This window comes from Bufo gargarizans, chromosome 5 (assembly GCF_014858855.1).
Source record: "Bufo gargarizans isolate SCDJY-AF-19 chromosome 5, ASM1485885v1, whole genome shotgun sequence".
NCBI lineage: Eukaryota > Metazoa > Chordata > Amphibia > Anura > Bufonidae > Bufo > Bufo gargarizans.
Genome location: NC_058084.1, coordinates 310,202,995 through 310,228,564, shown reverse-complemented (window position 1 = coordinate 310,228,564; position 25,570 = coordinate 310,202,995). Strand labels below are relative to the sequence as shown.

The following is a 25,570-nucleotide window of genomic DNA, read 5'->3' as shown; positions in this document are numbered from 1 at the left end:
TTATGTGAGCCCTGTGAATGAAATATAGAAATGCTCCTCTTTGTTAGAATTAGGCCTAATGCACACAATCGTACGTATTTTGCTGTCCGCAAATTGTTGTATCTGCATTTTTGAGGACCCATTGACGTCAATAAGTCCATAGTCCACATTTTGTGGGCGAGTATAGAACATGGTCTATCTTTTTGTAGAATAGATATACAGATGCAGAAAGCACATGGATCATCTGTGTACTTTTCTCATCCGTATGTCTGTTCTGCAAAAATAATATGTTCGTAGAATATAAAGAATATGAAGTCAGAGGATGAGCAAAAAAAGTGCAGATACAAACACAGAGTATCCATCTTTTACAGATACGCAATTTGTGGACCGCAAAATGGACACAGTCGTGTGCAAGAGGTCTTACAAATATAATCTATGAAATAAATAATGTAATATAAAACTGTTTGACTTACAGGACGAAAGTTGAAAGTCTGTTCTCCATATAACCGGTTAGCCAGATTTAGGGAATGGGAGCTAGATGTTTTATTAATCTGAGCGTTCAGGGTTTGAAAGTTTGAATGAATGTCTTGAACACTATCAAAGTGCAGCACCTAAATGTCCATTCAGATAAAAGAATGAATACATGTACGTTAGATCATTTATAACACAATAGAAAACCTCACAACTGTTACATTGTAGCATTACATCCGCCATGAATCTGTCACCAGTCTGAGGGCAGCACAAACAGGTGATAGAGACCTTAGTAAAACACTGGGTCCGCTATTTTGCTAAAATCTTTATTGAACAGCTCCAATGCAAGTTGAGTATTGGAGTCCCCTCAAAACAGAGCTTTTGACAGGGAGTCTTCATATTAACCCCTTCCCGACTGCTCACTGAGTATATACGTCCTATCTGCACATATCCCGTGAAGATAACACGTATGTAAATGGTCAGGTAGCCCTTTAATCCCAGTGCTGTAAAGCGCTGGGATTAAATCTCCTGCAATCTAGCAGGAGCAGGTTGGGTCCTGGCTGTAAGACACAGCGGGGACCCTGAGGAGAAGACAGGAGCGGTTTATTACCTATTCTGCCTTCTGTGCCGACAGGAGATCGTGAAGTAGTTCAGGGAGGGAGAGCAGGAAGCGGCCGAGCCACTTTCTCTATTAGTTCTGGCTGTCACGTAAACCGCCAGGTGTCTCGGGGCAGGAGCAGAGCTGCAGGGTCTAAGGAGACCCTGATCAGATCTGCCTGTTTAGCGGTTAGCGGTTCTCCCCAAATTAAAGCTTGAAAAGGAAAAAAAATCTCTAAATAAAACATGATAATAAAAAGTCCCAAGTGTCAAGTAAAAACATAGCAAAAATGATTTTGGTAGTCAAACAAATAAAAAAGTTAGGATCACTGGACCACCACGTGCACAAAATCACAAAAAAATGCCAGGTCATTTAGGCCTTTTTTAGGCCAGGTCATGAAAGGGTTAATGGCCTCCTGGCTCTCCCTATCCTACTGCCACTCATTGACATTTCTTTCCTATTGCAGTCATCGGAGGGAGGGAGCCAGGAGCTCATAAATATAAGGACTCCTCAGCATGCGCTGTGTAGTGGACAGCTCCTGCACTTGGCTTGCGCTGGAGCTGTTCAGTGAAGACTTTAGCTAATGACTGAGTAAGTGACCTGTCTTTTGCTAAGGGACTGTCACCAGTTTATGCAGCCCTCAGATAGCATACCATAAAACTGATGACAAGGTCACTGTAATGTGAGATCCACCTTTCACAAACATTCTTGAGTACTGGGCTGCTTGTGAAGAGCTTTACTTTTTGAGTCATATTGTAATGTATCCGGATGGAAAAAACATTCACTGTTTGAACTTGCGTGCAAAACCATTCGTTTTTCCCTGAACAGACCCTGACATGTGAAAGAGGCCTTACAGTAATAACAATAAAAATAAAACCCTCCACAAGGATTTTTTTTTTTACAATAGTAGCTTGAGCATTGGTAGTACCAGAGCCATGACAATTATGACCAATACATTTTTAAATAATCCATATACTTCTCATAATAGGATCTGTCAGGATTCGACAGGGGCTTAAAGGGGTATTCTGGTTGAATCAGTTATCCCTATCCACAGGATAGGGGATAACTATTAGATCAGTGGGAGTCCTACCACCTTTATGGGGCCCCATAGCCACTACAGCCCCCCTAAAGTGGATAGAGTAGCCGGTGGCGCATGAGCATGGTTGCTTTATTCATGTCTATGGGAATTCCGGAGATAGCCGAGCGCTGTACTTGACTATCTCTGGAACTCTCATAGAAATGAATGGAATGGCCATGTGCAATGTGTGACTGGAAGCGCCAGTCGTTTTCAGGGGGGCTGCAGGGTGTACGGGGCCGCCGTTCTCATAAATGGTGGGGGACCTGGCAGTAGGACCCCCACTGATCTAATAGTATCCTGTAGAAAGGAGAGAACTTAATATAACTGGAATACCCATTTAACTATAATTCATAGGGCCCTATAGCAAATTAAGATGGGGTCACACAGCATTATAAGTAGCAATAATTAAAGATGTGTATAATAGCACAATATATCAGAAAACCACAAAAAGGTATAATGTTCTTGCACCTGATAGGGACCGCCAAACCTCTAGACCCATAGCAAGTGCCATGGCTGCTATGGCTAAAGTTACACCCATGGGTTTCAGATATTTTACTAGTACCCCTAATTGTACAGGAAAATTATGGTGTGAGCAGAGCTTGAATCTTATCACCAGGAGTACCTTTATAGTCTGAAAAACACACCTTTTAGGGCGAATGCACAAAGCCGTGTTTCAGGGCTGTGAGCGGTCCGTGGTAACACGGCCTGGATTCCTGTTGAGAGCAGGAGCGCACGGCGTCCTATACAGATTCAGGTGATACTTGCTACCAAGGGCAATAAGCAGTTGCATAAACTTCACAACATTATAGAAATGTTTTCATTCTGCGTAGAATAATATTACATTGCATATGCATTTTCTGATTGTAGATTAAGAGCCACCTTAGGCAATGGGTACTGTCTAGGTATATGTTACCTACCTTGGACAATTGTTCAGCAGTTTTACCTTTTGTACCTAAGAATATCATGGCCATTGCTGCTGAGATACTTAGTGGCGAGTAGAAAATATTTCCTTCAGGGTTGTTTTGACATAATGTCCTGAATAAATCAAGTGAAAAATTGGTGCATGCATTACTCAGCGCCTCCATTTTAGGTCCTGAAAAAAGAAATAAGATGGTGTTCAATATGTTGCATGCATACTAATCAGCTGTACCAGCCCCACTATCTGTTTCTGCCCCTGAGGTCCCATCTTATATACACAGCAGTCTTTTTATACACAAAGATGAAATTAATAAAAAATACAGCTCCAAGCACCACATAGGGTAGTACAGTAATGTCACGTGTATTCACACGAGTGTAGCTGTAGGTAATGCTCTCAACTTTTTGGGTTGTGAACAGTCACAACCACTGATTAAGCATGTAATGGGTGAAATCACGGAGGCAGCAGATCATGGATCCTCGCCGGCGGAAAATCAGGTTGTCAAAGGATTGTGAAGAAATCTGAGGCACTGATAGTGTCTCAAACCTGTGGATAAAAGAAAGGCCAGCACCAAACTCCAACTTTATTCAAGATGATTTCAACTTTAATTCCCAAATTGTGACTCGTTTCAGGGACACAAACCCCTTCTTTATACAAACATTGGATACAAGACATCGGCATATGGATGGCTATAGTTATACAGTGGTCCCTCAAGTTACAATATTAATTGGTTCCAGGACGACCATTGTATGTTGAAACCATTGTAAGTTGAGTAATCGGTTCCACAGCCCCAAAATGTTATCCAAGATAAGAGAAAATTAAGATTTAAGACATATAAGCAGATAACTAAGACATATAAAACAAGTCCTTACATATAACAGGAATAGCTGCTAACTGGCAACTAATACATCTATTTATCAGAGAAGTGACCTTGATTGGATGGATCTGAGTCCGAGACATTGTATGTGGAGTCTAGTTTCAACTTATGATGGGTCAGAAAAGACCATTGTATGTTGAAAATATTGTATCCTGAGCAGAGGCGGCTCTTCCATTTGGCGACTTAGGCCACTGCCTAAGGCTTCGCGCTAGTGGGGACCTTGCTCTGGCTCCCATCCGACACCGCCGCAAGTACTCTGAATGCTATTCCCCACCCCCCTTGTACTTGTTCCGCTGATCTGCTAGGCTGCTGCGCGGTCATGAATTCAGTCACTTTAGAGCGTGATCCCTCAAGACACGCCGGGGGAGGTCATGGGTCTCGTGGGATTAAGCGCTGCGGGACGGGGTTGCGCTCTGAAGTGACTGAACTCATGCCCGCGCTGCAGCCTAGCAGATCAGTGGAACAAGTACAAGGTGGGGGGCAAATAACGTAATGTGGGGCAGTGTAGGGGGCCCGGCAAATTACATAATGTGAGGCAGTGTGGGGGAAAAATTACTTAATGCGGGCAGTGTGGGGGGCAAATTACTTAATGGGGGCAATGTGGGGCAAATGTACTGATCCCCTAGGGGACAGAGGGGTAAAACTTAACGTTTAATAAAGTAGTATCTAAAATAGATGGACACTAGAGGATGAGCCTCTGTAACAAACAACATAAAAGACAGCCCTAAGGCATTGACTGAACATATATGCACAGTATGGCAGGCCTTATTTTCGAGTTTCGCCTAAGGCCTCACAAAGTCTAGAGCTGCCTCTGATCCTGAGGCCATTGTACTTTGAGGGACCACTGTATTGAAAAAGCCCTGGAAAACACATTTCAAATGAAAAGTGGGCATGGCATATATTGCACCAAATTAAAAAAAGAATGTAAATAACATAATGCAAAGATAATAGAATACATAAAATGTTAATTGGTACAGTTAAAAGCACATAAAAGATCGTAATACAAACTTGAGACATTTGTATCTGTAAGCGGGCGGTCTCGGAGGTGAATAATAGGCGGCACGACCAGTTGCTAGGTAGCTGAGGACACTAACAGAGTGTCCTGTTGTGCGCAAATGATTGGGAGCTAGCACAACCAGTTAATAATAATAATACTCATGTTTATTTATATAGCGCCAAAATATTCTGCAGCGCTTTACAATTCAGGGGTTCATGTACAAACAGTCATGCATAGCAACAAATTAGTCAATAATTAGAACAAGAGGAATGAGGGCCCTGCTCGCAAGAGCTTACAATCTATGAGGAGGTGGGGGTGACACAAAAGGTAAAAGTGCTTGTTTTGTACAATGGTACAGCCATCTTGGGAAAATTGGGGAGCTGGATGAGCCAGTCACCAGCCGATATCTGTAGTGCTTCTGTGTGCATGGGTGCTGTGGAGAATTTGGTGGAGGATCAGGTTCAGAAAAGTATGATAAATGGGCTATATATGGAGAGGAGTTAGATCAAGGGATGTGACACGCCACCCTAATAAGAGGTGTTTTTAGGGAGCGCCTAAAACTGTGTATATTGTTATTCAACCTAATTTCTTGGTGTAGTTCTAGTGTTGGGCACTTTCTCTTTATGTTGGTGTTTCCCTTTCCTGGTGCTGGAAGGGTTAACTCCCTTCCCAGTGTGTGTGAGTCACTGGGTGTGTCTGACTGTTGGGTGTGGCCTCTTAGGCCTATAAAGCCTCTCACTTTGGCATGGCTCAGTAGGTTGCTTCAGTCATGCTTTGCTGTAGCAGCCTCCTGTGATTTCCATCTTCTTGTAAGGGCCACCCTTCCGGTCATAAGTTCTATTACTGTGATGTGTTGTTGATGTTCTATGTTCTATGTTGTGTGGACAGCGTTTTCTGAGCACGGGTTCCAGTCAGCAAGGCTGAGACAGGTTTGTGTGGAACTGTTTGGTTCACCTGTCTTATCCATAGTCCTGTTTATGTTCCCCATCTTCATGCTGCTTGGCAAGTGAGACTCCTGCTCCTCCGTGCATAGGAGGAGTGGGTTGTCTTACTCTGTTCTCTAGTTCAGGGTCAGCGTTAGGGACGCAATAGGAGGTGACCTGCTCCCTAATTCTGTCTTCCTGGCTGAGTAGCGACTGGACATCCTCCATCACCGTACGGCTGAGGATTTCCCCCATCCTCAGCCGTGACAGGTAGATGTCAGTCGTAAATCGTTTGCAGAGCGTAGAGCACGGGTAGTGTGGTAGACAGAGATGAGGGAAGAGATGTAGGGGGGTGCAGCGCTGTGGAGAGCTTTGTGGGTAAGGACAAGAAGTTTAAATTTGATTCTATACTTTATGGGCAACCAGTGCAATGACTGGCAAAGAGTGGAGGCATCAGAGTGGTGGTTAGACTGATAGGTGACCCTGGCTGCTGCATTAAGGATAGATTGGAGAGGGGAAAGTCTGGTGAGGGGAGGCCAATCAATAGTGAGTTACATTAATTGAGGCAGGAATGCATCAGTAATGCAACAATGAGAATTTTTATTGTTTCCAAGATGAGAAAAGGGTGGATTCTACAGATATTTGAGGTGCAGGCAACATAAGCAGGTGAGAGATTAAATATAGTGGGTGAAGGAAAGATCAGTGTCAAGCGTAACACCGAGACAGCGGGTGTGCTGTCTAAGCATTATCATAGTGCCACACACTGAGAGGGAGATATCAGTTTTAGGTAAGTTATTAGATGGAGAGATCACAAGACGTTTTCAAGATTCGGTTTCAGATAGAGAGAGGACATTGGTGTTAGAGACAGCGAATAGACAGTCACTGGTGTTCTGTGATTCAGCAGGGGTGATGTCGGAGAATGAAGTGTATAGTTGTGTGTCATCAGCATAGAGATAATACTGGAAATCAAATCTGCCGATGGTCTGTCCTATTAGAGCTGTGTAGAGAGAGAAGAGGAAAGGACCATGGACTGAACCCTGAGGAACCCTAACAGCAAGAAGCAGAGGAGACAAAGTGGAGCCAGCAAATGATACACTGAAAGAGTGGTCAGAGAGATATGAAGAAACCAGGAGAGGGCAGTGTCCTTTAGGCTGATAGATTGGAGCATGGTGAGTAAGAGATGGTGGTCTACAGTGTCAAAAGCTACCAAGTGGTCAAGGAGAATGAACAGAGAGTAGTCGCTGTTGTATTTTGCTGTCAAAAGGTCATTTGTCACTTTGGTGAGGGCAGTTTCTAAAAACAAATAGCTGAATATGTGTGCATATATCAAATAGCTTACCAAAAATATGAAAACACACATATAATATAACATGATTCTTTATTGTTTAAAAGACATACAAAACACAAAATCTGACATGATGCATAATTTAGCAGCAATGCAGGAAAGTGACATAAAGGATCATGTAATTTTATATGTGTATTCTCATATTTTTGGTGCGGTAGCTAAGGGCAGTTTCTGTAGAATGTAGGGTGTGGAATCCGGATTGTAATGAATCAATGAAAGAGTGAGCAGAGAGATTGTGGATGAGGCGAGTGCAGACCAGATGCTCCTAGAGTTTAGAGATGAATAGGAAGTTGGAGACTGGTCTGTAGTTGGTTGTGCAGGACAGGTCAAGAGAAAGTTGTTTTTAATAATGGAGCAGTGATAGAGTGTTTGAAAGAGGAGGGGAAGATACCAAAAGAGAGAGGAGAGGTTGAAGATTTTTGTTAGGAGAGTGGTGGAGAAACAGACTGGAGTAGGTGTGAGGGAATGGGATCAGAAGTGCATGAGGTAGGACCAGAAGAAGAGAGGAGCCTGGAGACTTCTGTGACTGGGTCAAGTGTGGACAGTGAGCCAGAGGAGATGATGGGGGAAAGGGGATCGATGACACTTAGTGGCTGGGAGCATATTTTATGCCAGATGTTTTCTATTTTCTATGTGAAGTAGGCAGCCAGATCCTCAGAGGGAGGTCTGTGATAGGCGCCTGCACTTTAGGACTGAGGAGAGAGTGAAAAGTGTCAAAGTATTTTTTCAGTTGTTGGACAATGAAATTAGGGTGGTGAAATATGTCTGTGGAGAGGTGAAGGGCAGAGTTATAGGTTCTTAGCATGAATTTATAATGGAGGGAATTTTCTGGTGTGTAAGTTTTTCCCCATAGGCGTTTGGCACTCCTGGAGCAATGCTGGAGAAAGTGAGGAATGCTTTTTTTTTTTTAAACTGAAAATTAATAAAAGGGAATAATAGGCTGTTCAAAAAAAATAGCAGTGTTTGCATTTTCGGTTACAAACTGGGATATTTCCACTATAAACTGAAATTTGTTTCAAGATTTAGCTTTTCTGTTAATCACTGAACTAATATTTAGTTGTATAACCTTTATTTCTGATAACTGCTTTATATCTGTGAGGCTTGGCGTCAACTAACATCTAACACCTGTGAACAGATATTCCAACCCAGACTGACTGGACTACATTCCACAGTTCTGCATTCTTGGGTTTGGCATAAAAAAACATAATTTTCATGTCATTCTACAAATTCTCAATCAGATTGATATCTGGGGATTGGGCTGGCCATTTCATAACATCAATCTTGTTGGTCTGGAACCAGGGTGTTACCCAATTACTGGTGTGTTTGGGGCCGTTGTCCTGCTAAAACACCCATTTCAAGGGCATTTCCTTTTCAGCATAAGGCAACATGAACTTCCAGTATTTTGATATATACAAACTGGTTCATGGTTCCTGGTATTTAATAAATGGACCTGACTCCAGAATATGAGAAACATCCCCAAACCATTATGCTTGCACCTCCATGTCTTACAGTCTTCACAGTGTACTTTGGCTTGAATTCAGTGTTTATGGGTCGTCTCACAAACTGCTGTGGCCTTTAGACTCAATAAGAACAATCTTGCTCTTATTTGTCCATAGAATATTGCATCACTTCTTTGTAGGCCAGTCAATGTGTTCTTTCGCAAACTGTAACTTTTTCAACACGTCTTTTCTGAGCAATGGTACTCTACGAGGGTTTGTTGCTAATAGTTTGGCTTCAGGTAGGCATCTTCTGATTGTTGCAGTACTCATAGATAATTGAAGGTCTTTGATTTCCCTGGAGCAGATCATTGGATGCTTCTTGTCATTCTTGTTATTCTATGATCTACACGGATGGTAGTATTTCTTTTCCTACAACGTGTTTCAGGTTTTGTTTGCCATCTTAAAGCATTGGAGATAATTTTAGATGAGCAGCAAGTTATTTTCTGCACTTCTTTATATGTTTTCCCTCCTCCAATCAACTTCCTGATCAAAGTTCTTACTTCTTCGGTACAATCTGGAACAACCCCTTTTACTCACTGAGCAAGACTGAAAACCAGCAAGTACAATATTTGCTGCCCTCCTTCTTTAAATAAGGGCCATAATTGACACCTTTCTTCACAGAATGAGTGACCTCACTAATTGAACTCCACACGGCTATTAATTTGAACACCCCCTTTCATTAAATAAGTCAATTATACCCAATTAGCGAGCATGTCATGTTGATTCTGTTGGTTGCCCTTTACTCGGCTAAACCTAGTCATGATTTTTTTCCCATGTAGTATTATCTTTTCTGCCAAAAAAAATAATTAAAACACATTAGTGATGTTAGACTGCTATTATTCTGCACATAACTGTACCTGTAGGGTTGTGTGGCCATGTTGATAACTAAGATATTATTTATTCTTTGCAGTGCCTCAGAATTACAGGCAGTAGTGTAACTAGAACTGACTGGACTCCACAGCAAATGGGCAACTTCTTCACAATCCCCACCCCATGCAACCCCCAATCCTGCAGCTAGTCAAAATCACTCCCAGACCAGGCCCTGCTGCCACTCTGTCCGTTTTCCACACATATACCGTATACTGTATATCATGTCACTGTATAGAAAGTCACTGTATAATACTATTGTGGGGGTCATGACAATAAAATCTTTTAGTCCTCCTCTCAGGTGGGCCCCTATTTAGTTCAGGCCCCCAGTAGCTGCGTCCCCTGCTTCCACTATAGGTACACTCCTGCCTTTCACAATATTACAGCTATACACACTAAACAATGCCAATAAAAGGTCTGTTATCATAATTACAAGAAAAATGTAAAAAAGTACTCAAAACAAATATAATTAGGGAGAATTTACATCTCTGTTTCATTTTTCATTCTTCTGATGTGTCGGAAAAATTGAAAATAAAAAAACAGGATGATTCTTGTTTAAAAAAAAAACAGCCTTTAAAAAAGGATCCTGTAAAAAAAAAAAAAAAAAAAAAAATGGATCCTGTTCCATCGGTTATGCACATTTGGCATTCGTTTGAGCTATTTCTCTCTGAGATCTGTTTTTCATACGGAAAAAAAGTACTGCATAGGCAGAGTTAACATCAACGTTCAGCCTTTCCGTTCTTCTGCTCAGTTATAGGAGCAGGAGAACGGAAAGTATGGATTCGGCACATAACTGAACCCAACGGAGCCTATAACAGTGCAGGAGATAACGGAAAGGCTAAACGCTGATGGGAACTCAGCCATACAGGACTTTTCTTTCTGTCTAAGAAACGGATCTCAGATAGAATTAGCTCAAACGGATGCCAAATATGCATAACCGATGCAACAGGATCAAGTTTTTTTTTTACAGGATCCTTATTTTTCTGACGGATCAGAAGAACGGAAAATGAAACAGAGATGTAAACTCTTGCTTACTCGAATACACAGCATAAAATAGCAGAACCATTTTTAAACAACCACAGGAATGGCGTCTAGTAGTTAGTGCTTTTAAGCAATGCATCCTTGGTATGTGGCTGAATGTATGAATACACACATACATTCATTAAAGCCTTAGGCTTGTTTCTCATTTCACATATGCATTGGAATTTCCACCAAAAGCCTCCATTGGCGAGATAACTAGGTTCGGTCACACACATACAGTACAGACCAAAAGTTTGGACACACCTTCTCATTCAAAGAGTTTTCTTTATTTTCATGACTATGAAAATTGTAGATTCACACTGAAGGCATCAAAACTATGAATTAACACATGTGGAATTATATACATAACAAAAAGGTGTGAAACAACTGAAAATATGTCATATTCTAGGTTCTTCAAAGTAGCTACCTTTTGCTTTGATTACTACTTTGCACGCTCTTGGCATTCTCTTGATGAGCTTCAAGAGATAGTCACCTGAAATGGTCTTCCAACAGTCTTGAAGGAGTTCCCAGAGATGCTTAGCACTTGTTGGCCCTTTTGCCTTCACTCTGCGGTCCAACTCACCCCAAACCATCTCGATTGGGTTCAGGTCCGGTGACTGTGGAGGCCAGGTCATCTGGCGCAGCACCCCATCACTCTCCTTTATGGTCAAATAGCCCTTACACAGCCTGGAGGTGTGTTTGGGGTCATTGTCCTGTTGAAAAATAAATAATGGTCCAACTAAACGCAAACCGGATGGAATAGCATGCCGCTGCAAGATGCTGTGGTAGCCATGCTGGTACAGTATGCCTTTAATTTTAAATAAATCCCCAACAGTGTCACCAGCAAAGCACCCCCACACCATCACACCTCCTCCTCCATGCTTCACGGTGGGAACCAGGCATGTAGAGTCCATCCGTTCACCTTTTCTGCGTCGCACAAAGATACGGTGGTTGGAACCAAAGATCTCAAATTTGGACTCATCAGACCAAAGCACAGATTTCCACTGGTCTAATGTCCATTCCTTGTGTTCTTTAGCCCAAACAAGTCTCTTCTGCTTGTTGCCTGTCCTTAGCAGTGGTTTCCTAGCAGATGTTCTACCATGAAGACCTGATTCACACAGTCCCCTCTTAACAGTTGTTCTAGAGATGTGTCTGCTGCTAGAACTCTGTGTGGCATTGACCTGGTCTCTAATCTGAGCTGCTGTTAACCGGCGATTTATAAGCTGCTGACTCAGATGAACTTACACTCCGCAGCAGAGGTGAATCTTGGTCTTCCTTTCCTGGGGCGGTCCGCATTTGAGCCAATTTCTTTGTAGCGCTTGATGGTTTTTGTGACTGCACTTGGGGACACTTTCAAAGTTTTCCCAATTTTTCAGACTGACTGACCTTCATTTCTTAAAGTAATGATGGCCACTCGTTTTTCTTTACTTAGCTGCTTTTTTCTTGCCATAATACAAATTCGAACAGTCTATTCAGTAGGAATATCAGCTGTGTATCCACCTGACTTCTCCACAACGCAACTGATGGTCCCAACCCCATTTATAAGGCAATAAATCCCACTTATTAAGCCTGACAGGGCACACCTGTGAAGTGAAAACCATTTCAGGTGACTACCTCTTGAAGCTCATCAAGAGAATGCCAAGAGTGTGCAAAGCAGTAATCAAAGCAAAAGGTGGCTACTTTGAAGAACCTAGAATATGACATATTTTCAGTTGTTTCACACTTTGTGTTATGTATATAATTCCACATGTGTTAATTCATAGTTTTGATGCCTTCAGTGTGAATCTAAAATTTTCATAGTCATGAAAATAAAGAAAACTCTTTGAATGAGAAGGTGTGTCCAAACTTTTGGTCTGTACTGTGTGTATATATATATATATATATGTAGAGAATCGGACAGCACTCCAAGACTTGAAAAAAGTAGAAATCTTTAATCACCCATGTGAAAAATAATTGCAACGTTTCAGCTCACAATCGAGCCTTTCTCAAGCAATGAAACACAAGACTGTGCATGTCTTATACAGCTTTTTCAAAAATCAGACAACCAATGAATTTTACAAATCAAGACATGTGACTATTAAACATGTGAGAGTAGTTCACCTCATTAGATCATGTGAACAATTACTTATGCAAAGTACCATACTGCTGGATACACAGGGATGTGTCCATTAGTGTTGCATCCAGACTTATAACATTTGAATAATGTATATAACAAAGTGCATATGTGCATAGATAAAGTGCATAAAGATACAAAAAAATAAATCATATATTGATGTTTAAAATCATACACCACGGAGGCTGAGGGAAAACAGTGAAAGTTTGATCATGTTCGACAAAACCGCATGTTCATGTGAATACTGGCCAAAAGCAGCACTGTTGACTAATACTGTCAATACCACAGAATGTCAAAGACAGACCTCCGCCTACAATGTGCGCTCGCAACTGCGCTCCAACACATCATCGGCAACCAGATTTCCTAATATTGCCGTGTAGGAGCTATTGCATGCGCACAATGTGACATTATTAAAGGCATCGTCTTTGTAGTAAGGCGCTTGACACTGTATATACTTAACTGTCAGGACCCATCAGAGAGGGATCCATCCTCCCGGGTAGATCAACCCCTCCAAAGTTATGGTCAGGTAAGGGGGACACCACATGCAAATGTAGTGCACCCCGAACCGTCTCATTATAACGGTCCATAGACAGTGTAATGGGGATCTCCCATATAAATCACTTAATAGCAGAAATTGATTTTGACACAATGTGGATACAGTAACAGAGGAAAATCTATCCAGTTAAATTTATACACATAGAACATCGCGAGCTGTCACATGTGTCCAGACTTCTATGTTCACTGTTTCCGCATCAGTCTGCATGGTGTCTAAAAAACAATAAGAGAAAATTACTCATATGCTTGTGAATCTTATCTAAATTCCATCTTCACAACAGGGATCATGTCAGAAAGCATAAAGAGTGGGGTATCAGGCAAACAGTCATCTAGAAGCATCCAGGATTATATTCCACATTTAACCCTTTAGGTTTTAGGCTATCTAAAGTGTAGATCCACCACATTTCTTTATTTTTCAATATTTTTAATCGGTTGCCCCCTCTCCTAGGGGGGGGGTACATGGTCTACAATCCAGCATATTAATTCACGTTCTGAATGTTTCTGCTCAGAAAAATGCTTCGGTACTGGTAAATCATGTCGTTTTTGGCGAATTGAAAATCTATGGTTATTTAACCTGGTTTTCAAATCAGTGGAGGTTTCTCCCACATATAAAATTTTACATGGGCAGGTTAACACATAGATTACAAAATTAGAATTACACGTCAAATGAAAATTAATAGGATAAGTTTTACCAGTGGCAGGGTGTATAAAGCTGCGTCCCTTGCCTATGTATTTGCAATTTACGCAGCTTAAACATGGGAAGCTGCCCAATCCATATTTTGACAATTTCATTTGACGTGTTCGCTGCCTTGAACCACAATCTGCTCTCACCAATTGATCTTTCAGACTGCTAGCTCTCCGGTATGAAAACAGGGGAGGCAGTCTGAATTCTTGAATATCACTGAAGGTATTGCCCAGTATACTCCAATGTTTTTTAATAATCTTGCTAATAGCTGCACTTTCCTCCGTATGTGTGGAGATAAAAGGAATCCGACGTTGGGGATTTTCTTTATCCTTCCTCACTAAGGTCAACTTTCTGTCCATCTCCAAAGCCTTATATTTGTGTGTATGTAGCAACATTGGCGGATAGCCCCTGTCTTCAAACTTCCTTGACATATCCTCAAGGGCCTCCGTCAAATTGCTATCCTCTGACGTTATCCTACGTACCCGCAAAAATTGCGAGTACGGTAAATGCCTAACCATATTTTTCGGATGATTGCTATCATACCTTAATATGGTATTCTTGTCTGTAGGTTTAGTGTATAATTTAGTAAGGAACTTTTCCCCAGACCAGACAACCGTGGTATCAAGGAACTGTACCTCAGTGTGTGAAAAAATCAATGTGAATTGAAGATCACTATTAATGCTGTTTAAATACATATGGAAGTCAATTAATTCCTTCTCCATGCCAGTCCAAATGAGGAAGACGTCATCGATATAACGCCACCACCGCAGAACGTGTCTGAAGTGGTGTGAAACATAGGTGACGTCTTCCTCAAATTTTCGCATAAAAATATTCGCAAACGTTGGGGCCACATTCGACCCCATCGCTACTCCCCTTAATTGCTTATAAAAGGAATCTTGAAACAGAAAGTAGTTCCAATGTAGAACAATACGCAAGAGAGATAAAATGAAATGTATGGCTGATTCAGTCATTGAGGAGAGTACTAACATACATTCAACAGCCGTTATGCCCAACGTGTGGTCAATTGAGGTGTAGAGAGAGACTACATCGAAAGATGCAAGAATATATGTCTGCTCTCTATCCACCTCAATTGCATTGAGTTTACACAAAAAAACGGTCGTGTCTTGAATGTATGAGACCGCCCCTGTCGCAAAATTGCGAAGTATCTTGTCCAGGAAAATGGCGATGTTGCTGAATATTGACTCAGAGCCAGATACTATCGGCCGGCCAGGGGGATCAACCAGAGATTTGTGGACCTTGGGAAGCACATACATCACTGGTGTGACTGGATGTGTCACCACAAGGTACTCACAAAGATCCCGGTCGATCACCCCCGCCGCCAATGCATCAGTAAGACACTGTCCAATAATCCTGGCAATATCAAATTTTGGGTCATAATTAATCGGCAAATACACATTTATGTCACTAAGCTGACGTTCTATTTCCGCAATATATTTGTGTTTATCAAGGATGACTACCCCCCCACCCTTATCGGCAGGTTTAATTACCAAATGGGGATCATTCCTTAATTGATCTAAGGCGGCTATTTCAAATTTCGTCATATTAGGACGGGTAAATCTATGAGTAACAGATGATTTCAGAGCGGACAAATCCTTTTTAACCACATTCATAAAGGCCTCCAACGCAGGTAGACTGAGTCTCCTCATGCAAAACTCGCTCGCCGGAGGGGAGTCAGTCTGCACTTTATTGTGAAACCATATTTTTAATTTTATAGATCTGAAAAAACCACACATATCTGTCTCAAGATTAAACCAGTTAACATGTGCATTTGGACAATATGATAATCCCTTGGAGAGTACACTCACTTGAAACGGTGTGAGTAACTTGGAGGATAAATTAATGACAGTCATTTCTTCCTTTGCTGCGGTTTGCTCTGTGGTCGTAGCTTGCTGTTCCGGGTTTTTATGCCGTCTGTGTCTACGTCCTCCTCTTCGGGTCCGGTTCCGTTTACAAGTGCTGGTTCCTTCCCTAAAAAAGGGGCGCGAGAAGATGTGGATGTGGACAACTGTGGCAATCTCTTCTTTCTTTTATTATCATTATAATTCACATTAGGATTTCTAGTGTCCGTCTGCCAGGTATAAATATTTCCTTTCTTATAGTCGTCCAAATCTCTGTTCCATTTGGAACGCTTAATTTCCTCCGCTTCAACTTGAGTTTTTAGTAGCCATGCGGCTGATCTTTCAAAAAATGCAGTGGATTCTTCAAGTGTCAGAAGTGTTTTCAAGCGTTCTTCTGTCTCACTAATTTCTACCGACAAGATGGAAAGTTCGGTTTGCAAAAACTGTATATTCAGCAAAATAAAGTCCAGTGAGTATCTGGTGGAGAGTGCCTCAAATTTTTTACAAAAAATTGAGTCATTTGTGAACAGATTGGGGCATAGGTTGGATCTCATACCCCGAGGTATGCGTTTGACTTTATAATATTCGCCCAATGTAGTCATATGAAGACGTAATGCAGTAGATTTCTTTGTTAAAAGGTCGTACCTTTTTTTCAGCTCTTTAGTGGAAGGGATGTTTAGAAAGGCTGCATCTCCATCAATCCGACGTATAATGCTCTCGGCCTCCTACTGTGTGAAGGTGGATCCACATGTTGGATCAAGTTCCATGGTGAAAAGTTATAATATAAAAAATGTTGTATAAATAATTCGCTGTGCTCTGCCAAAAAAGCTGTATACATATAGCAGAAAAAGAGATTTGGCGGCACCAGTCTGTTGGCTCAGGTGCTATGTCCAAAGGAATGAGCTTTCACCTTCTTATATATGTAGAGAATCGGACAGCACTCCAAGACTTGAAAAAAGTAGAAATCTTTAATCACCCATGTGAAAAATAATTGCAACGTTTCAGCTCACAATCGAGCCTTTCTCAAGCAATGAAACACAAGACTGTGCATGTCTTATACAGCTTTTTCAAAAATCAGACAACCAATGAATTTTACAAATCAAGACATGTGACTATTAAACATGTGACTATTATAAAGTGCAGACTGACTCCCCTCCGGCGAGCGAGTTTTGCATGAGGAGACTCAGTCTACCAGGGAAAAGTACCTTCACACCAGTGGTTGATAACCCTGCGTTGGAGGCCTTTATGAATGTGGTTAAAAAGGATTTGTCCGCTCTGAAATCATCTGTTACTCATAGATTTACCCGTCCTAATATGACGAAATTTGAAATAGCCGCCTTAGATCAATTAAGGAATGATCCCCATTTGGTAATTAAACCTGCCGATAAGGGTGGGGGGGTAGTCATCCTTGATAAACACAAATATATTGCGGAAATAGAACGTCAGCTTAGTGACATAAATGTGTATTTGCCGATTAATTATGACCCAAAATTTGATATTGCCAGGATTATTGGACAGTGTCTTACTGATGCATTGGCGGCGGGGGTGATCGACCGGGATTTTTGTGAGTACCTTGTGGTGACACATCCAGTCACACCAGTGATGTATGTGCTTCCCAAGGTCCACAAATCCTTGGTTGATCCCCCTGGCCGGCCGATAGTATCTGGCTCTGAGTCAATATTCAGCAACATCGCCATTTTCCTGGACAAGATACTTCGCAATTTTGCGACAGGGGCGGTCTCATACATTCAAGACACGACCGATTTTTTGTGTAAACTCAATGCAATTGAGGTGGATAGAGAGCAGACATATATTCTTGCATCTTTCGATGTAGTCTCTCTCTACACCTCAATTGACCACACGTTGGGCATAACGGCTGTTGAATGTATGTTAGTACTCTCCTCAATGACTGAATCAGCCATACATTTCATTTTATCTCTCTTGCGTATTGTTCTACATTGGAACTACTTTCTGTTTCAAGATTCCTTTTATAAGCAATTAAGGGGAGTAGCGATGGGGTCGAATGTGGCCCCAACGTTTGCGAATATTTTTATGCGAAAATTTGAGGAAGACGTCATCTATGTTTCACACCACTTCAGACACGTTCTGCGGTGGTGGCGTTATATCGATGACGTCTTCCTCATTTGGACTGGCATGGAGAAGGAATTAATTGACTTCCATATGTATTTAAACAGCATTAATAGTGATCTTCAATTCACATTGATTTTTTCACACACTGAGGTACAGTTCCTTGATACCACGGTTGTCTGGTCTGGGGAAAAGTTCCTTACTAAATTATACACTAAACCTACAGACAAGAATACCATATTAAGGTATGATAGCAATCATCCGAAAAATATGGTTAGGCATTTACCGTACTCGCAATTTTTGCGGGTACGTAGGATAACGTCAGAGGATAGCAATTTGACGGAGGCCCTTGAGGATATGTCAAGGAAGTTTGAAGACAGGGGCTATCCGCCAATGTTGCTACATACACACAAATATAAGGCTTTGGAGATGGACAGAAAGTTGACCTTAGTGAGGAAGGATAAAGAAAATCCCCAACGTCGGATTCCTTTTATCTCCACACATACGGAGGAAAGTGCAGCTATTAGCAAGATTATTAAAAAACATTGGAGTATACTGGGCAATACCTTCAGTGATATTCAAGAATTCAGACTGCCTCCCCTGTTTTCATACCGGAGAGCTAGCAGTCTGAAAGATCAATTGGTGAGAGCAGATTGTGGTTCAAGGCAGCGAACACGTCAAATGAAATTGTCAAAATATGGATTGGGCAGCTTCCCATGTTTAAGCTGCGTAAATTGCAAATACATAGGCAAGGGACGCAGCTTTATACACCCTGCCACTGGTAAAACTTATCCTATTAATTTTCATTTGACGTGTAATTCTAATTTTGTAATCTATGTGTTAACCTGCCCATGTAAAATTTTATATGTGGGAGAAACCTCCACTGATTTGAAAACCAGGTTAAATAACCATAGATTTTCAATTCGCCAAAAACGACATGATTTACCAGTACCGAAGCATTTTTCTGAGCAGAAACATTCAGAACGTGAATTAATATGCTGGATTGTAGACCATGTACCCCCCCCTAGGAGAGGGGGCAACCGATTAAAAATATTGAAAAATAAAGAAATGTGGTGGATCTACACTTTAGATAGCCTAAAACCTAAAGGGTTAAATGTGGAATATAATCCTGGATGCTTCTAGATGACTGTTTGCCTGATACCCCACTCTTTATGCTTTCTGACATGATCCCTGTTGTGAAGATGGAATTTAGATAAGATTCACAAGCATATGAGTAATTTTCTCTTATTGTTTTTTAGACACCATGCAGACTGATGCGGAAACAGTGAACATAGAAGTCTGGACACATGTGACAGCTCGCGATGTTCTATGTGTATAAATTTAACTGGATAGATTTTCCTCTGTTACTGTATCCACGCTGTGTCAAAATCAATTTCTGCTATTAAGTGATTTATATGGGAGATCCCCATTAAACTGTCTATGGACCGTTATAATGAGACTGTTCGGGGTGCACTACATTTGCATGTGGTGTCCCCCTTACCTGACCATAACTTTGGAGGGGTTGATCTACCCGGGAGGATGGATCCCTCTCTGATGGGTCCTGACAGTTAAGTATATACAGTGTCAAGCGCCTTACTACAAAGACGATGCCTTTAATAATGTCACATTGTGCGCATGCAATAGCTCCTACACGGCAATATTAGGAAATCTGGTTGCCGATGATGTATTGGAGCGCAGTTGCGAGCGCACATTGTAGGCGGAGGTCTGTCTTTGACATTCTGTGGTATTGACAGTATTAGTCAACAGTGCTGCTTTTGGCCAGTATTCACATGAACATGCGGTTTTGTCGAACATGATCAAACTTTCACTGTTTTCCCTCAGCCTCCGTGGTGTATGATTTTAAACATCAATATATGATTTATTTTTTTGTATCTTTATGCACTTTATCTATGCACATATGCACTTTGTTATATACATTATTCAAATGTTATAAGTCTGGATGCAACACTAATGGACACATCCCTGTGTATCCAGCAGTATGGTACTTTGCATAAGTAATTGTTCACATGATCTAATGAGGTGAACTACTCTCACATGTTTAATAGTCACATGTCTTGATTTGTAAAATTCATTGGTTGTCTGATTTTTGAAAAAGCTGTATAAGACATGCACAGTCTTGTCTTTCATTGCTTGAGAAAGGCTTGATTGTGAGCTGAAACGTTGCAATTATTTTTCACATGGGTGATTAAAGATTTCTACTTTTTTCAAGTCTTGGAGTGCTGTCCGATTCTCTACATATATAAGAAGGTGAAAGCTCATTCCTTTGGACATAGCACCTGAGCCAACAGACTGGTGCCGCCAAATCTCTTTTTCTGCTATATATATATATATATATATATATATACACACACACAAGATATATTAGATTAGATAGATAGATGGATAGATAATCACACACACCTTTCACATACATACACTTGCCTTTTATGCAAGCTAGATGGATTTGTCAGGCTGTGGAGGATCCAGATACCTCCCAACCAGAGGTGGATTGGCCATAGACCTTACAGGGAAATTTCCTGGTGGTCCCATGCCCAGGGGGCCGCCTGAGCCCTCCTCTAGGCCGGCCAGTGGAATCTTTTGGGGATGTATTTGGTGCTGCTGGCGACAGTAGTTTGTGATGAACTGTGGTATTTGGCTCTGTTGCGGTGTTATAATGTACCACAATATAGTATTGTTGGCCCTGCCTTCCATCTGTTTGGACCCAACTACAAAACTGGGCCACTTTAAGTTCCCAGTCCACCCCTGCTCTCTCGTCCTGGATCCTGTGGGACAGTCCTGGATTTCAGTGCCCGGTACAGGGGAGGTATGTCCCGCTTTCTGTCAGCTGTCTTCTGCTTCCATAGGAAGTAGAGACAGCTTCCTGTAATGATAAAGCAAGAGCCGTCCGTCTGCTCGCTGCTCCATCATTCCTCCCCTGTCTGCGCTCCACACTGCAGTTCTTGGCAGGGGCGGGGGTGGCCGGGAGCTCTGTGTATTATTATTTTTATTGCCTGTGAAGGGGGCACAGCTAGGCATATTACTTTACTGTGAGGGTGCACAGCTGGACATATTACTTTACTGTGAGGGGGCACAGCTGGACATATTACTTTACTGTGAGGGTGCACAGCTGGACATATTACTTTACTGTGAGGGTGCACAGCTGGACATATTACTTTACTGTGAGGGGGCACAGCTGGGCAAATTACTTTACTTGAGGGGGCACAGCTGGGCACGTTACGTTACTGTGAGGGGGTATAGCTGGACATATTACTTTACTGTGAGGGGGTACAGCTGGGCATATTACTTTACTGGGAGGGTGCACAGCTGGGCATATTACTGTGAGGGGGCCACAACTGGGAATATTACTGTGAGGGAGCACAGCATTGGGCATATTACTGTGAGGGGAAACAGCTGGGCATATTAGTGTGAGGTGGCACATAACAACTGGGCATATTACTGCGAGGAGGCACATACTGTATCTGGGCATATTACTGTGACGGGGCACAGCTGTCAGTGTCTAGTCAGTACAAGAGTGAGTGGGGGAGGAGGGCATACTACTGTGAGGGGGCACATATCTGGGCTCCATCTTAAGGAAGCTCCAAGGAGATTTTTTTTAAGGTAGCAGCATAGGCTGCTGCTGACAACAGCTGCTCCTAGCTTCAATGCTGCCCTCCACCATACGCTGCCTGCTGCGTCTAAAGGCCCTGCTACTGCTTCCGGGCCCCTTCTAAGCTCGGGACCCGAAACAGTTGCTTCCACTGCTTCCCTGATAGCTATGCCTTCGATTACAGGGCTTTATGATGAAAAACTGTTGGAGGTGGGTCCAATCGTACTTGGTAAAAAGTATTCATATCGTATACTGTACATATCGTTTGGGGGCTAAGCGTTGTGTGTTCCTTATTAACCCATTATGTTACGATCCCAAGCCATTACGAACACTCCTAGATGACACATAACAGCCAATCACACTCCCACACAATTAGAAAAGCATGCATACATCAGGACGCATTTTGAATGTGTGTTCCAGGGCTTATTCAGCATACATATAGCCATGCATGTGTCTTGCATCGAATGTTTTTGTCCCCAAAATGCAGCACAATTTTGGAATTAAAGTTGGAATCATCTTGGATAATGTTGGAGTCTAGCCTCTGGCGCTGGCCCTTCTTTTATGCACAGGTCTGAGACACTATCAGTGCCTCAGACTTCTTCTTTTTATACACAAAGGAAGACATTTATCAAAACTGGTGCAAAGGAATACTGGTTTAGTTACCCATGGCAACCAATCAGATTGATCCTTTCATTTTCCAAAGGAGCACTGAAAAATGAAAGGTCTCATTGGTTACTATGGGCAACTAAGTCAGTTTTCCTTAGCGCCAGTTTTGATATGTGTCCCCAAAAGTCTTTTTACCGTCATCTGGTCTGATGCAGTGCAGAACCCCAAGGCGCCTCACTGCCAGTAACATTAACAACTATGATCAGAATGAGATGAGAATCGGGGTGGGCGAATTGGTAACTGCAGTTTCAGACTAGAGTCTAAACTAGTCATTTAGTCTAGGAATGCAAACTACTTCGCAAAGAAAAAAATGACTACTGTATGTGAGAATTTCCCTTCTCTGCTTATTGCATTCTTGTGAGTTTTAGCTTTTCATTTTGCATTGTTAAACATGCAGAAAGACAGGTAAGACTGGAAAATCAATATAATGGCCACAGGGAAGCCCAGTCCGGCTCTGAAAACAGCTCGTGTCCTATAAAGGAAGGGAAACTAAACCGTAAAAATACAAATTGTCACCATAAAAAAACAAAAAACAAATAGGCATGAAAACACTGTGGGGGAGGCAATAGTTTCCGACGCCTGCTGATCAGACAGACAGTGGGGGCCTATCTGGAGGATAGGCCATCACTTGTAAAGCGTTGGACAACCAAATTCAAGAAAAGGTGAGGGACCCATCTGTAAGTTCAAAAGTCAATAAATGTGGACCATTTCAAGATGGTGAGCACCATTACAGCACCAGTACAGGGAGAAGCAGATGGAGACATTCAGTGCTGTGTCTCCGAGACACAATAATGTGAGAACAGGTTTCTTGCAATCTATTGCAATTTATGATTGTATGAGGAATCATTTATATTTTAGGGTAAAAAAAAGAGCTTAGCTTCTGACTGAACTGGATATTTGACATCCATATTATCACATGTCTTTTTTTAAATTAAATTATTTATTCAGTATAAATAAATAAATATATACATTTAACATGCCCGGGAACCTGATTACAAGTGCTTATTTTTCCTGCAGTGCCATCCCAGGTGCAATGAGGCATTAAATGGTACCTATAGAAATCAATATATTGTCAACGTAATGCCCAAGTGTGCTGGGTCCTATACATAAAGAAATGCTGTTTTGTGATGCAGTATAAAAAACTGAAGGTGCTTGAGGGGGTAAGTATTATTATTATAGCCGTGTTTCTCCCATTTTTAAAATAAAACAGCTCAGGCAACCTATTTATCCCCCCCTTAGTGACCATGCAAATTTTTTTCATCATTGTTCTCCAAGAACTAAAACTTTTTTTTTTTTTGTATCAATATACCTGTATGAGGGCTTATTGTTTTGAGGCATAAGTAATAGTTTTTAATGCACCATTTTGGGTACATATCATTATCGATTAAAGCCAGCTGCCTAGCCTAGACCCCTCAGTAAAAAGACGTATTTGTGGTCTTGATCAAGCAGTGGGTACAGAGAAGAAAACTGATTATGTTCAGCGATTTGTCTCTGTTGGATGCTAGATGTCCTGAGCCAGAAACAGGTACAACGTCTTTATTGGAAAATCCTTTAAAACATCATGTACAACGAATAAAATCACACCTACGCGTTTCAAACATAGTATGAAATGTCCTTAATCATGGTATAGTGGTCTTATGTACTAATCAACTCTTTTATAGTATTTCTAAACCTCACAAGGTGTTCTGCAAAGCTGAACTAGAGAATTAACCCTATGCTGTTCTTACATACTGCAGTGAACATCATGTGAGAACAACATAGGGTTAATTCTCTAGTTCCATTTTGCTGAACATCTTGTGAGGTTAGAGATACTATAAAAGAGTTAGTTAGTACATAAGAGCAGTATACCATGATTAAGGACAAGTCATACTATGTCTGAAATGCGTAGTATGTTTTTTAATCATGGTACAAGATATTTTTAAGTATTTTCCAATAAGGAAGTTTTTACAGAATGCTAGAGATTTCTTGTTTTGAATTTGTTGATAGCGGGTACTGTATGGCTTCACAGCCACAAATAGTGTCCTGCCCTGAAGCATTCTTATGTAATTCAGTAGTTTTATGTTTTACCCTTTTCTCCCTGACTGAACTGGCAACAACGGCTGAACTGCATATACTGTATACCCAGATATTCCAAAGCCAGAGATATACATATACAAGACAAATAAAGAAGCAACTTAGGTTGCTGACAGGAATATTTTTTTTTTATAGTAAGTTTGGATTTTTCTTAAAGAGGGCTGTAAAGAGACCCTTACCCTATTTGCACTTGTCTCTGTTTCCTCCAAAGCTGTCACAGCTGTAGATTTCTCAGGTGGGTAGTGGCCAGTTACTGCAGCTTTCTTCTGCTGTATGTGAAACTGTAACAAGACTTAGGAAGAAGGGGAGGGTGTAAAAGCACAGCGGATCTGATGTCATGATTCCTAGGTGATTGCACTGGGCAGTCATTTGTAGATTAGATCAATGAACAATGTCCTTTATGGAGATCTTTGCCAGACATAACATTATAAATTATATATGAAAATTGTAATGTATTGTGGAGATTTGCTCTGGTAGACAGGCTTGCGGACGCAGTATAGAGGCAACGACAACGTCTTTAACTTAAACAGTTCGGTGTTTATTCACATATAAGGATAAGCAAAACGAAAAGTTAGTTTCAAGGAAAACAGTCACCTTGAGTCTGGTGTTTGTTCACACCATGCAGCAATGCAAAAGTCTTTGTACATAGCAGAAACCACTTGCTCTCACACCAACAAGGTAGCAGGCCCTTACCCAAGCCCAAACTCCCAGATCCCAACACAGAGACTGCCAGAACTTCACTGTCAGAGAGGAGTAAATTCCTACCACCTGACAGTGCTGCCTGTGTTTTATAGCCCAAACCAAGACCCGGCCTGGCATGGGGGAGCAGCCACCCACCCTTTGGCTGCTTCCAGAAACAGCCATACTAAATAGCAAAACCATGTCAGCCAGCACTAGCTGCCGCTGACACATGAAAGTATCGGCTCTTATCTCACCAAGGCCAGGAATCTCGGTGACACGTACCTTTCGTCAATGATGGACCCTTGCACCTTCCTACATACCTCCCCCCTTTGTTCAACCCTGAGGGGGTGAACACTCGCCAGACAGTGTACCCGGGACATGGCATCTGCGTTTCACTGTAAGCGGCCTGCCCTGTGTTCCACTGAGAACTTGAAGTTCTGTAACGAGAAGAACCATCTGGTGACCCGAGCATTCCTCTCACTGACTTGGCTCATCCACTTGAGAGGGGAGTGGTCGGCCACCAGGCGGAACTTTCTCCCCAACGGATAATAACGGAGAGATTCGAGTGCCCATTTGATGGCCAGGCACTCTCTCTCCACTATACTGTACCTAGTCTCGGCTGTGGTAAGCTTTCGGCTGAGGAAAACAACAGGATGTTCCTCCCCATTGATGT

General features: G+C 41.8%; 1 protein-coding gene across 2 annotated transcripts in view; it reads right to left on the bottom strand.

Moving 5' to 3' along the window:
* LOC122938483 (leukocyte elastase inhibitor-like) overlaps positions 1-24,507 on the bottom strand; it is a 46,327-nt gene extending 21,820 nt beyond the window's left edge. For both annotated transcript variants that reach the window (XM_044294021.1, XM_044294022.1), the window contains exons 1-3: positions 24,396-24,507; positions 3,044-3,219; positions 453-590 (exon numbers count right to left, since the gene is read on the bottom strand). In XM_044294021.1, coding sequence (XP_044149956.1) covers positions 453-590; positions 3,044-3,211 — 306 coding nt within the window. In that variant the 5' untranslated portion in view covers positions 3,212-3,219; positions 24,396-24,507. The remainder of the gene's footprint in view (positions 1-452; positions 591-3,043; positions 3,220-24,395) is intronic.
* Positions 24,508-25,570: the final 1,063 nt, after the last annotated feature.